Source organism: Pagrus pagrus, assembly GCF_965226575.1.
Source record: "Pagrus pagrus genome assembly, chromosome: 13".
Taxonomy (NCBI): Eukaryota; Metazoa; Chordata; class Actinopteri; order Spariformes; family Sparidae; genus Pagrus; species Pagrus pagrus.
In genome coordinates this window covers 10390363-10405145 of record NC_140197.1, presented here as the reverse complement: position 1 = coordinate 10405145, position 14783 = coordinate 10390363, and the positions used below count along the sequence as shown (strand labels likewise).

Genomic DNA, 14783 nt, shown 5'->3' with positions numbered 1-14783 from the left:
TTAATTATACTCACATAGACTTTCAGCAGCTGTGGAATTAACATTAAAAAGCTACCTGCCCAGTAGCAGTAGCCAATGGTAGAAATTAGTTTTTTACCAAGCTCAAATGGGATAAAATACTTTCAGTTTGTGTTTGTATCAGTACCATTCAGACTCTCACAGAGAAGTGAGGTGAACGCTGACTGGTTTTACAGCTGGAAACTAACTGAAGTTTGAGTTTGGAGATATGACACGTTAGAGCCATTAATGCATGTCAATCAAAATAAACTTATCAAACAAACAAAAAAAAATTGAGTCATGCAACTTGTTTCTTTGTTAAGAAAGACACATAAATCCATATATTCCAGGTTTATAACAAACACACAAGTCAGGTTGAAGTGGTGTTTGGAAAAAGCCTTTAATTGTACCTTTGTTACATTCCAAGAGTATTTGTATTTAGTATTTTTTCCTGTACAAGTAGGTCATTTCCTGTAGTAACTTGGGCAGGGTGATGTAAAAAAAAAAAACTGTAATTAGTTTGTAACAAAGTTGAGACTCCCACCAATGTTTTGCATTGCAGCACGGTATAAAGTTCATACAAATGCTGCTCCTGTGTGTCGAAGCCCTTTGAGAAACAGTTTACTGTGATCTGTTTGAAGTGTTGCTGGAGAAAACAGACCCTCTTTTTGTGCTAGTCGCTTTCAGACCAACTGGTTTAACTGGCCGAGCTTGGACTGGCAAGAATAAACCGAAGGTGGAGGGCTTTCTCAAGGGAGACGTAGAAATGAGGGGGTAAAGGTAGGTCGAGTCCATCAAAAATAATAATGATAAATGTTGAGTGAAGCTCAGGACTCCAGTCGACAGATGGGGCTGTCGTAGACCATCTGTAGGTTCACTTTGTGTCCCACCAGTTCTCTGATGTTGTTGATGCCGTACTTAATCATCGTGGGCCTGCGGGTCAGAAGAGAGGGCTAAGTGAGCAACAGTTGTTGTTGTGCAAAAAGCAGCCAGAACAGAAGCCAAAGTGTCTGTGTTGTGTCTAATGCCAGGTCTGACAGGTCAGAGCAAAAGCAACCGAGGGAAGAGGGAGGATTACTCTGCGTGGATTATACAGCCTTTCCCAGCTCACTCACTCCATAGGTATTAGGCATGACAGTTAACCCCAGTTAAAACTCAAATACAACTGCATTTAAAGAAATATTCTCTACAATCAGCATTAGTTCCACCACCAAATGACCCCATGACCAGATGTTGTTGAAGTTGAACCAACACTGGGCTGGTTAATATGTTTTAAAGAGATATGTAATGCCTTCGACTGTAGCAGATTAACAACATTTTGATTAGCTGTAAATAGCCAACAGTGTCTACAATGACATATACAGTCCATAATCCAACATGAAATAATCCCCATAAATTATGTTAATAGTTTATTTAAATAATTCATGGACAGAAATAATCCGCTTCAGACAATAAAACCTAAATATGTGAAATGTGGGTCAGATGTGAGCTCAGTGAATACACACACTGATGACGTCTATACACAGACAGATGACGTCTATACACAGACTGAATCACACACAAAGTCACCAACAGAAAATCTGAGATTAGCATCAAGATATGGAGATATGCTCCCATTTTCAAAAGCTGCCAGTAAAATAAAAAGGAGGTACTGATACCACCAAAAACAGTATTCTGTCTGTATGTAACTGATTCATGGTGTGTTACTGTGAGCTTAATGTGTGTGCGTTCACCTTTCCAGAGACAGTCCCCAGGCAATTACTGACACATCCTCAGGAAGACCCATCGGCAGCAGCATCTCTGGTCTGAAGACGCCCGAGTTTCCTACTTCCACCCACTTTTTAAGTCCTGTGTTTATGAGAGAAATGATACACAGTTGGTGGAACAATCAAAACAACAAATCACATCTGGCAGAGAGCAGTATCTACAGAAGCAGCGACACTGAGAAAACATTTTAAGTTTTCAGACTTTAAACTTTAACAAATAGAAAGGATTTACTACCTTCATTTTACGTCTCAACTTAAATAGAACCCACAATGTGCTTAAAAATGTACATACTGCACACTGCCTTTATGTATTAATTTACAATTAAATACACTCAAATATTTGATTTAAAGGTAGCATAGCCTCAACATATCACATTAATCTAACCAGTCTCACACAGTTTTCTTCCAACATGATTGGATTAAGCTGCTGACTAAATCAGTTGGGAGAATAACAAATGGAATTACTGAGATGTCAGTTCATCAAAATGTATATTTTTCACGTGCAGATTCCATCTTGGAAAAGACAAACGAGTACATTTTGTTTTGGCTTCAGCTAAAGCTAACTGTTAGCTATCTCTCAGCGAGCCGTTACTTGACACAAATGTAAAAATGTCAGATTTGACTTTGACATATGCTTGACCAAATATCTAATTACTGCCATTTGCCTTTGTATGGCAAACCTTTTTTTATGTTTGTGTACAAGGGAGGGAAAACAGCAGCCAGTTAAATTAAATGAGTGTCAACAGTCATGGATGATGTGAAAGAGTTGTACTCTACCTTCATGGTAGCTGAACACTTCCATGCTGGGCTCTGTGTACGGGTTGTAGGCGGGCTTAAAGCGGAGCTTGGTAATTCCTGGAAAAGAAGCAACAGAGGGCAGATTTGTGTGGCTTCAAAAACTCATCTGAAGGCAACAAGAACACTCAGTGACGCTTATCAAAGTGTGTTTAAGTCTGGTCTGTGTTAAGTTTTCAGTTACTCCTCAGGAATACGTGAAACTTCTAGCTCCATTATAAACTAATTTACCTGGCTTCTTAGTTATTAATCAAGTCATATTAACAGTGTCATGGAGTCCTGCTGACCTAATTTGGTGAAGAACTGATGGAGGATGCCCATGAGGTCACCCAGTGTAAGTCCATAGTCGGCCACCACGCCCTCTATCTGATGGAACTCAGCCAGGTGGGTGGCATCCAAGGTCTCGTTCCTGAACACCCGGTCGATGGAGAAATACTTGACAGGGGTGAACTTCTCCTGGTGGTTGAGCAGACGGTTGGATATGTGGGTGGTGAGACAGAGGGAAAGAGGAGCGTCATGGTCAATGACAGCACATGTACAGTATATTCGCTATATGGTTAAAATATATCTGAACATTACGCCCCTATTATTTTTTTAACATCTCAGTCCAAAGCTACATGCTGCTGTAACTGGCACCGGTGCTCTGGTTTCAGGCTTTCCACAAGAGAAACCTGGCTGCAATTTTCCTGACAACTGTTCATCTGCTCGTCTTCACACTTGGCGGGTGTATTGCTGAGGACCCAAGGAAGTGAAGTGTTGAAGTGCTCAGTCTCAACTACTACTGCCAGAAGCACACTATGGTGTGTGTTAAGAGGTGCTCCCTAACTGATACACTGCCGAGAAGCAAGCTGGGTACAGCTTGCTCTCCGTCGGTGGCTACAAAACAGTTGATGAAAGAGAGACTGGATATTTTACGTTGTAGCAAAATCTTGCCATTTTGTTTTTTGCTCCCAGAAACAGCCTGCTCCCAAATAGCTAGCTGTTAGCAATGAGAGTAGCAAGTTAATTTATCTCTATTTTGCTAAGCAGGAGCGTTGAGTGTGAAGTTGCTTGGATAAACAGTTCTCCAAGAAGGCAATTAGCCTGTTTTGAACAGAAAATATTTTGAACACACACTGCACTAGTTAACTCACCTGTTGTGCGAGTTTATACAACATGCGTGCGCTGACTGCTGTAGTGTGAGTTCGGAGGATGTTCTTCTGAGCCTCCTCTATCTTCCAGTCGTATTTGTACCTGAAACAGAGGAGGATATAAGATAATGTTATATCAGAGGCTTCATTGTGCCTGCTGTAGGACGTAGGGACAGCAGCCATACTGTTCCTTGTTATTCAAGTGTGTGATTATGTCTCACCCCTGTGAACCAAAGCCTCCCTCTGAGTGAACCTTCTTCACTCTCTCCAGGTAGTCCTGAGGGAACTCATGGGCACGTGCTGGGTCTGAAAAATGTTGATTGGAATAAATGATCATCAGAAACAAGTCGGACACAATGGAAAGTGCCGGGATTCAGAGATATAAAGGCATGACACGCACCAGACAGGAAGAAGGTGTCGTGCTGGTCTCTGGCTGGGTGCTGCTGGGGCTGGAACAGGGAGTCAAAGTTCCAGAAAGAGCTCTCTATGAAGTTGTTGGTCGGCATCTCTGTGAAGCTACGGAAAAACCAGATAGTTTATTTCATGTGTTGTTTTTTTAATGCATGCGTTTGTGAGATGGTCTTCTTTCACTGTGATATTTACAGCCACTCACCCCATCTCCAGGAAGATCTGCCTGAACTGTGTTCGCACCTTCATCAGCGGGTGCAGGTGGCCACAGTCAGGGGCCACGCCCAGGGCCTCAAAGTTGTAGGGCTTAAATTTCTTCTCTTTCCAGCTGCCACTGAAACACAGGCAAGAATAAAGTGGAGCTGTTAAGAGAAGAGTCTGAAGAAGGCAAGGACTGACTGCAGCTTTCACTTCTGCTGTTTTATAAACTACAGTGTTGCTTGCTTCTTTATAGTCACTACGTTATCATAATCCGGTGACATAATATTCCCCCAATTTATTTGATTAATCTGCAGCTGAGATGACAGAGCATCAAATCTATGGTAAACACAAAAAGTCAAAGCAGCATCAGTTGAAATTTTGGGCAGAGAACATCTGGATGCTGCTTTTAGCTAAATCCCCTCTATGATATAATTTCATGAACAAGTTTTTTTTACATTCTGATTATGCCTGATCCTCAGCAAGAAAACAGTATAAGCTGTATTATGACCATGTCACTATTTATTTACTTATCATTTATTTTAAAGTATCTCACATAAAGAATACAATAATAGAATACATTTTCATTAACATACATTTTACAGTTTTTGAAAAGCCGCTAGAAATTAAAATTGTTAGTTTGCATGACTTCTCATCAGAAAAGCAACACGGAAGAAAGAATAAAAATGTTTATTATCTCAGAGAACTTTGTTATCTAGTAACATTAAACATTTTCCAGGACATGCAGAGATACTGCACAACTCCACCTTACTTAGCCAACATGCAGGTCTGAATGAATCATTCGCTTCTGTTACATTGGTTGTTCAGTCACTGTTTTGTCCTGCCCTGCCTTTAGGACAAAGTCCTCATCTTTGGACTCGTCCCCTTTTATGGGCACAGGTTTCTCTGTGTCCTCTGTCTGAGGTCCTGCACCCCATCACTGACAGATAGAGGAGGACAGACAGGACACATTCTATAGATGTAGTGAAGGTGTCATGTGTAGGATTTTCCTAAAAGATGACGATGCATACTCATACAAAAGTAATCCCTCTTAATCATCACTTATGACCCACTAGAAGTGTGTGTAGATGTCTGGATCTGCAGAGACCCTGCCCTCTGCCTGTATTTCCTTTTTTTATTTTGCTGTGTTCAGGTCATTTCTGAGCTTCAACCACTGGGCAGTGGTGTGTAGTCTCCAACCAATAACAGTGCAAGGTTGTAACTCAAACATAGGGTTAGGGTTAGGTTACATCACATTATGACCAGGTTACATCCCTGTTTCCATCTCTCTCTTCTGCTCTCTGTCTGTCATAAGGAGCTGCATGTCTGTTTGACTGAGGGCGGGGCTGAGCTGAGCTACACACACACACACGAAGGGCAGGGAGGTATATGGTGGACAGGATGAAGTTTACACTTCAGCTATATTCACACAAAATTCTGATGGTTGTGTTGAAGTGTGGGTTGTGTTTTTATTTGTGCTTTAGACCTGACCACCTTGAAACAATCACAACACTTCCACTGATTCACTGCTTTGTTTCTGCTAACATCACTCTCTTTTCTATTCACTCCCTTGCTCAGTGATCCAACGCTGATCTTTCTCTCTTTGTCTTGCCTACTGAGCCAGGGAGGAGGGACCAACTTTGAATAGTGTGTTCGTTTACAAACAGAAACCAAGGAATCCTGCAAATTATACCTTAAGCAGACATTAAAACACATTTTAGATTTAATAAGTAGCAACTGTACTCACTTGGCAATCATCTCAGGGGAGAGCTCCGTCTCCTGCTTTGTGATGGTCGTGCTGAAGGAGTTGCCCTTAGAGATCCAGTACGACTTCACCGTCCTAAACACAAAAAAATGAAGACATTATGAGTGACTCAATGGTAGAGGTGATCCTCTTTATGAATATATCTGACTTTTATGTTACAATTGTTGTTGTCCAAGCAGCCGTTTGGTTGTGCTATATTGAAATGCATAATAGTGTTTCTAATATCTTGATGTGAACTCCAATGACGAATCTGCTCTCAACAGTTTCTCCGTAATGTCTCATGTGAATGTGAATGTGAATATAGGAAGCTGCGTGGGTCTGTCTGGATGTCTGCACAGTTTGTTTGACGTACATCTATGAAAAGATGTAATCTATGATGAAATATTTGGTTTCTTAGTAAACCTCACTACAGTTATGTCAGTAGTCAGTATGTCCTGATAATATCTTCCCCCAGGAAAAAGATGCTTAGTTACATCAGCTCTGTACATGTGTGGCTTGCCTACCAGAGTATGAGGGATTGCTTTCTGAGTAAGAGGATTTTTGGAAGAATCTGCACTTTGGTATCAATCCAGAATATTTGTGTGTGTCGACACCAAAATCCAAAATGTTCTCATCCACGTGCGTTCTAACTTTGAAGGTTCTTCATCATGTCTGCATCTATATAATGACTTGCTGACGGTACCCGTGACATTTTATGCATCAGTTGCTTTATTTTATCTTCTTAAAAAATGGTAGACTCTATACTATATACTATACTAACCAATCAATCTATCAATGTGTACAGTCATGTGTAACTGTCCCTTTAAAATAAACAAATAGGACTAAACTGACAATAAGATAAACAATGAAATCTTGAGATTATTCACAGATACTCTGTCAAAATGGAATCATAATTTGAGATTACTATTTCACAAGTTATCACGAAAACATATAGGAATAAGGTGACTGATCTACTCTATATTAAAAGTTTTGTAACAAACATTTCATCTTCAATTATAATAAAATCTATAGCTTCCCTTCAGTGCCCCAAGCTGTGCAGACACACTCATGACATCATCCAGAGGAGTCCTCTTTCTTATCCAAATAACATTTTGAAGCTCAGAAGCCTCATTACAGAAACATAAGTCTGACATCCTACCTTATCTCAGTTTTAGTATCTTTAGTTTTCATTTAGGATTTTTGGTATTATAGAAACATCTTTCGTAACTTAAGAATCAATCCAATTTTATCTTGGGATAGGTCTGTGGCTATTACAGAACTGTTCTAACTGAAGCATTCCCTAAATTAGGACGGTATAGACTCTTTCTGGCAATGAATATGGGGAACAAAATTAACACTGAAAAATTATCATTGAAGGCTACTCAAACCATATGATGACACTTAAAAACCTTCTATTGCTCAGTTGGTTTTCTTTGCTAAGATTGAAAAATTGAACGCAAGCTTTCCTTGTCTATTACAGCATGCCAGCAACAAGTCAAGTGAGTCTCGTGCACTTTCTAGTTAGGTACAGGCATGACAGGACGAGTACCAATTGAAGAATCATGTTTAGAGTTCAAAGACGTTTTAAGTTAAGACATGATATGAGGTCTGTGATGAGACACAGACATAACTTTAGGAACTGCTTCTATAATTGGATTTTTCCATTTTTTGAAATTTTGGATGAACCAGCAGTGAGGACATTTTTCTGCAATGACGCCCCAGGTCTCTTCTTAAATTGGAAGTATGGGCTGTTGGGAACCTTAAAACATGTTAATTTCCATTCTTCTCTACCTGCAGCTGTGCACTAAGCTCCAATATGGACATCTCCCCAAGGTGTTTTCCTTCCAGGAGGAAGATTCTCAAGGGACTGTCTCAAATCTGCTACCCCCTGTGTTGTTGTAGATATTTGAGCAAAAATCTATACTGTACCTCACAAAACCACACAGTACATAACTTACTTTGCATCCTGCTCCATTGGAACAATTAAATTGCTTGACTGTGTTACAAAATAGAAGGAGTCCATTCACAAAGCATCTGTCTGGCACCATGTTGGTCAGCCACAGCCCCCACAGAGGCAAAGAAGACACAATCCCAAATTTTTGGCAAACTCCTGAATAGTTACATAACGAATGCTGGCAACAGGATGCATCAAAACAATTACAATGTGTTCCCACCACCCTATTCAACTGTTGTTAGGGACTGAACGTCTACCAGTTTCAGATATGACCCCAACCTCAGGGCAACCACTGAGCCGACCCAAGCCAAAGCTTCTACTGCCACCCACTGGCAGACAAGGGGACACAACCACCACTTATGTATTAAAGGTTTGCAGACTTACACTTCAGAGAGCAGCTTTCTCTTCTTCAGTTCATTCTTTTCTTTCTCCTCCAGCTGAGTCATGTCTCCTTTCTTTATCAGAAGCAGCTTCTCTCTGACCTGGTCTTCAATGTTCTCCACCTGGGGACCAACACACAACCACACACCCTTGTTTAGTGCGGGGACTGCCGATAACAAAAGCCATGATAAGAGGTAAAACTTGTCACATACAGTCCTGAATATCCTTGGGCCGCCCTCATGGGCCTTGTCCACTCTGATCCACTTGTTGGACATGGCTTTGCTGAAGCCGATCTTCCCAAAGGACAGTTTCTGCATAGGGAGAAACACAGGAGGGCGACAGTGTCATGGATATATATATATATATATATATATATATATATAAAAAACACAAATGTAGAATATAACAGGATGTGCACTCCATTTTGGAAATTGACACTTAATAGATAACTTAACACTTATTTTATACTTTTGTAAGTGCATATTGTTTATATTGCCTTCTATTAACAAGTATATTTTTCTTCTTCTTCTTACATACAGTATGAAGTAAAGTAAACATAACTAGGGACACAAAGAAAGATCATAGTCAACATACAAGAAACACACAAAAAAGTTTGATAAGTTACTTCATCACTGGATGAGTTTATTTTTTACTGCAGTACGTATATGAACCAAACCCTAATTATATTCTATACAAGAGAGTTTTGAGCATCAGTTTTTAGTTTTACTACTTAACTAGAGTTCATGAACTACAAAGTGAGGCTTTAACAGAATAAGCTGCAGTCAATCCATAGATTTTGAACATTTTTGTGGCATCCGTCCACCACATAAAGGCAACAGATCGCAGACTAACCCGAGGTGATGTGGATATCAATTGAGAGCTGCAACTGACAATTAGTTTCATTATTGATTAGTGTGATTATTTGTCAATATTCAATGTTTTGTTTGTCCGACAAACAGTCAAAATCCAAAGAAAAGCAAAAATATTCAGTTTATGATCATGTACGACAGTTTTAAGCAGCTGGTAACTAGTTTTTTGCTGATGTAGTTACTTATAGGAACCCTTCGTAAAGTGCAGGATTAAGAGGACCATAAACAAACAGTGGGATATCTCTACAGTTAATAATCTAGTCAATGTTTCAGTCACATAGACCTTCATGCTTCATGTAGACTTTCTTTATTAGGCTTCATAGAAACCTTGTTAAATACTTGGCAGCCATTTTAATAGCAGGTAATCGTCCCTTGTGTTTACACCTGAACCAAAATCCACCTGAATGTTTCCACCAGTTTCTTTTCCCCATCAATGAGCTCGACCTGTCCACCTGCAGCACTCACCATGAGCTCACTCTGTGCCAGACCGTCCGGCGGGATGGAGCTGAAGACCCGGGCTTCATGGCTGCCCTGCTCGGCTATCTCCGTGCCCTCCTCCGTCAGCTCCCAGCGCTTGGAGGAGCGCAGCTCGGCTGAGATTATCTGGACAGCAGGGCACAAACACGACTGTCAGCTCGTTTGAATGCGACTTTAACAGTGTAAATATTCACCCTGACTGGCTCAATGGACGGGTGTACTTTCATAGATGTCACAAAATACAAAGCTGACTAAACATGGCTCTCCAAACACTTCTGACTGACAAGTGTCGTCTCTTTAACCGAGCCGTCCTTATTGCATCAGTCTCAGTGAACGAACAGTGTTGACGGTGACAGCCTAACTTCCGCTGCCTCTCAGTCCGGAAAACTCACGTCACCGAGAGCCTGCAGACTCTTCACGGCCCCGACGATGACCTGGTGGTCCACCCCGAGGCTGCTAGCCACTTCCAGGCTGTCCACGCCATCGTCCACCTTCTCAATCCGCTGTAGAAGCGTCTCCACCACACCGGTGTCCGCCATGCTGGAGCCCTGCGAAGCCCGAAAGAGACCGGATGTGACGTTGCGTTCCCAGAGGCCGAATGTTTCTGAGTAGCAGGGCGTCGAGAATGAGAGGTAAAGGAGTACCGTAAACACTGTTGTAGTTTGTTTTTGTTCTGCCCTTTTGATCTCTGAGCTGGTCTCTGTATTAATAGAGATTAATAGAAGTATAATATAAACTAGAAAATGTGTATTTCCTGCGAAAATACAGTGTGAATGCTGACAGCTGAAGTGTTTTCGAAAAAAATACTGGAAAATAATTGCCTGAAAATGCATAAAACTATAATGCATTGCACTACGCTGCTGAAAAACCTTCATGGAGTAGTAGTACAAGTAGTGGTAGTAGAAGTAGTACAAGTAGTAGTAGTAGTAGTAGTATAAGTAGTAGTATTAGTAGAAGTAGTAGTCGTAGAATAAGTAGTAGAATAAACAGTAGTAGAAGAATTACCAGCATTACATCTGCAAAGAAACAAGCATCTAAAGTTATTGAATAAATGTAGGGAAGTAAAAAGTGCAATATTTGCCTCTAAAATGTAGTGGGGCAGAAGTGTAAAGTCGCAGAAAACGGAAATACTCAAAGTACCAATGCCTTAAATTTGTACTTAGGTAAGGTACTTGAGTAAATGTTAGATTCCATCACTGGACTTTACAATAAGATGTCTACAAGTTTTGTTGCTGTTTCTTTGTGTTTCTTCTCCCGCCAGGTCTGAGACAAAGTGGAGCACTTGTCTGCAGACACCACATATGTCAGACACCCTGACATAGTTATCATGAAGAAAAGTTTTATAATTTAAACATGGCAGTGTCATTAAAACACTGCCATGTTTTAATGACATTATCAGAGATGCAAGCAAGTAAACCTTGACAATATAACTAAAAATATAATATTGGCTCCTTATGTTTACACATTTTTTTTATAATCTGATTACATAATCGCAATTATACGTAATCTGTTCTACCCAGCCCGTATAGGATGGTGTTGTACTTTAGTAGTGGAAGCTCTTAGGTGGATCTAAGGGGGTCCAGGGCCCCGGTAACAACATGTAGCCTCCCTACAGCTTTAGTTTGTTTATTCCCTGAAGCCATTTCAAACTTGGAATCTCCTTTTCAATGTGATATTGCCATTTTAATCAGGACTTCAAATTATCCTACACAACAGCTACACCAGAACATCATTTATTCCCAATTCCCAATGTTTCTTCACATGATGAAATAAATGTCAGTTAGTTTGTGTGGTGAAAGTGTGTATTGCATTACTCAAAAACAGGAAAATCAGGTGAAGTTGAATATCAAATATATTATTAGAATGAAATAGTCAAAGACATGGTAGCGTCTAAGCAAAAGTGCAAAAACTTGTCAAACACAAATTCACATTTACGTATATACATGGTGTATAAACAGTTCTGATTTTTGGATTCCAGCCTTTATCATCCCAGTCAGTCAGGTCACACTGAGAGCTGTGGTTTCACACAGGTAGTGCCGTTCGCCAGCACAAATGATGTCATCCCAGGAGGTTAACCAACCCTGCTTCTCAGTGCTTGTTGGTGGGACAATTGCAACACAGTCCTGTCCCGCTTGGCTGTTGTCCCAGGAGGCCATGGCATTGTTTGACTCAAGACTCCTCCAATAAGTCACATCTGGATGGATTCTTTGGCCAGTGACCCAGAAGTAGTTGCTCTCCATCGCCATGATCCACGCTGAATGGAACGCCTCTTCATGGTGCTGCTGTACAAACTGAAGAGTCATGTTGGTCAAAAATGCCTGGTCTTCGGCATTCAGAACCACAGCCATGTCAGCCCCCATGTCGAGAGACTCCCTGCAAGCCTTTTCCCACTTCTTTGAGTCTTTGGACAGGAAGAAGCAGTGTGAAGTGTGCTTGACCCAGCCGGGCAGGCAGTGTACATGGTTGCAGTTTTCCATGGTTGAATGTAGAAACATGGCCAACTCTTTCTTCTCCTCTTCCACCTGGGTTTTCTCATGCAATGTGTTCTTTAGGAGCAGGCTCAGCTGTGTCTTTTCAGCAGACAACGAGGTGAAGTTGTTCAGTGCCGAATTTAGAGACATGCTCAGGTCTTTGTTCTCCACTTCCAGCTTTCTCTTCTCTTGCGACGTGTTCTCCGAGAGCAGGTTCAGCTCTGTCTTTTCAGCAGACAACAAACTGAAGTTGTATATTGTTGAATTGAGAAACATGTTCAGTTCTCTGTTCTCCTCTTCCAACTGTGTCTTGTCTTGCAATGTGTTCTCCAAGAGCAGACTCAGCTCTATCTTTTCTCTTGACCCGCTCTCCAAGATCAGGCTCAGATGTGTCCTTTGCATTGTTTGACTCAAGACTCCTCCAATAAGTCACATCTGGATGGATTCTTTGGCCAGTGACCCAGAAGTAGTTGCTCTCCATTGCCATGTCCTGGAACCCAATCCACGCTGAATGGAACGCCTCTTCATGGTGCTGCTGTACAAACTGAAAAATCATGTTGGTCAAAAATGCCTGGTCTTCGGCATTCAGAACCACAGCCATGTCAGCCCCCATGTCGAGAGACTCCCTGCAAGCCTTTTCCTACTTCTTTGAGTCTTTGGACAGGAAGGAGCAGTGTGAAACGGCTTGACCCAGCCAGGCAGGCAGTGTGAACGCTGCAGTGTGTTCCTGTCACAGAATCTCCAGAGGAAGGACAGCTTGCTGGAGAACAGGATTGAATGTTGGCGTTTATTTAATTCTTCCAGCTGCATGGTGGTTTGCCATTCAATATCTAACAGCTGGTGCCAACGTTCGCTCTCTGCAGACGCCAGGCTGATGATGCGCCGTGATGCGTTCAGATGGAGGTGCAGTTGTCTGCTCTTTGCTTCTACATGGTTGCAGTTTTCCATGGTTGAATGTAGAAACATGGCCAACTCTTTCTTCTCCTCTTCCACTTGGGTTTTTTCATGCAATGTGTTCTTTAGGAGCAGGCTCAGCTGTGTCTTTTCAGCAGACAACGAGGTGAAGTTGTTCAGTGCCGAATTTAGAGACATGCTCAGGTCTTTGTTCTCCACTTCCAGCTTTCTCTTCTCTTGCGACGTGTTCTTCAAGAGCAGGCTCAGGTCTGTCTTTTCTTTTGACGTGTTCTCCAAGAGCAGGCTCAGCTTGTTCTTTTCAGCAGACAACAAGGTGAAGTTGTACAGCACTGCGTCAATGAGCAGTGTCATATGGCCACACTCGCTGGAGTTTTGAGGAGTAGAGTTGAGGAGTTGCTTCAGGTGGCTGTTCTTTATTTGAAGGTCCTCTGCCACGTGCTGTAACTCAGCTGTCAGACTTTGCTGTTTATGCATCTGAATGAAGAGGTTGCTGGTCACAACACAGAGGAGCATCATCAGAATGGCATGCCATCTGGATCGCAGTCTCTTCATGCAGTTGTTTTGTGTGTCTTCTTGGTCATTTTTATGTCCAGCTTCTGAGGCAGTTCTTTCTTGTTCTTCATTCTGATTTTCACCAGCAAAACTATGAGAAAAAAAAGGCTTATGCTTAATAGTTTCCCCTCACAAACACAAAAAGTGCTTCTGTTGTTTACAGTTAGAAAGAAATTAGATAATAGCTTTAACAGGGTAGTTATACCTGTGTACAATTCTGAATAGAAACTCTCCCTCTCAGATCTTTACTTGCTAACCTAACTCTACATGACACACTCATGTAGTTGGCCAATATTATCACCCAAAATTCACATCTGAATTTTTTCTTCCTCCAGCTACATTTTTAAATCAAAAACAATATCTACGAATTGTATAAACACTCCTGATTACATTACCTCAAGTGGATATATTCTGGGTCAGTCATGTCTTGTCTGTAGAAGAAGAAGAAGAAGAAAGGGGATCAAGAAATGTTACTTTAAATCATACTGTCAGGAAATGCCACATTTCAGTATCAAATTGGTCTATAAATTCAAAAATGATTTGACATGCAATTTTGATGTCCAAAGCGTTCAGATACGTTTTAAAATCTGCATCGTTGAAAATACAAAAAGGGGGAAATCTTTTAAAGCCATGTCATAATTTTAGATATGATATTAAAGATAAAGATATTAAGCAACTTAATCATGCATGTTTCATCTGACCAGAAACTGGGTTTGTTAATAATGAGTAGCCTAACATATCAATCTTTGTGACTACTTTTCAAAAATATCTTTTATTCAAACTTTTCCCCCTCACAATCACAAATAGTACATCTGTTGGTAAACAACAATTTAGCATAGAAACTCTCTTGCTTACATCTCTACCCAGTAGTCACATAGCAGATTTGTTTTGTTCCTACAGCCACATTAATAAATCAAAAAATAAATATTAATGGTTTAAACTTTTCGTTTCTGTGTCGCCCATTTCTTGTCTGTTTCAGTGCGTTTCTTCAGGATTTTATCAGTAAGTATACGTAGTGCAAGCTGAACAAGCAGATATTTTGCATGTGTATTTTTGAAGCATCCAATGATTCACATGAAAACTGATGAGTTGACATAGCAACCTTGAATGCATTGGACTTGCGAGA

The 14783-nt window shown here is 40.9% G+C and overlaps 2 protein-coding genes across 2 annotated transcripts; both read right to left on the bottom strand.

Moving 5' to 3' along the window:
* Nucleotides 1-378: 378 nt before the first annotated feature.
* Nucleotides 379-10298, bottom strand: farsa (phenylalanyl-tRNA synthetase subunit alpha). Its single transcript, XM_084372123.1, has 13 exons — nt 10112-10298; nt 9708-9845; nt 8586-8684; nt 8377-8495; nt 6042-6134; nt 4302-4430; nt 4089-4204; nt 3910-3994; nt 3692-3791; nt 2846-3014; nt 2541-2618; nt 1731-1845; nt 379-930 (listed from the first exon to the last, which is right to left on the bottom strand). The coding sequence occupies exons 1-13, from the start codon at nt 10256-10258 to the stop codon at nt 825-827; spliced, it is 1494 nt and encodes a 497-aa protein (XP_084228249.1). The 5' UTR covers nt 10259-10298; the 3' UTR covers nt 379-824.
* A 2398-nt stretch (nt 10299-12696) lies between these two features.
* Nucleotides 12697-14649, bottom strand: LOC311267430 (uncharacterized protein). Its single transcript, XM_084370506.1, has 3 exons — nt 14513-14649; nt 14053-14088; nt 12697-13748 (listed from the first exon to the last, which is right to left on the bottom strand). The coding sequence occupies exons 2-3, from the start codon at nt 14079-14081 to the stop codon at nt 12776-12778; spliced, it is 1002 nt and encodes a 333-aa protein (XP_084226632.1). The 5' UTR covers nt 14082-14088; nt 14513-14649; the 3' UTR covers nt 12697-12775.
* Nucleotides 14650-14783: the final 134 nt, after the last annotated feature.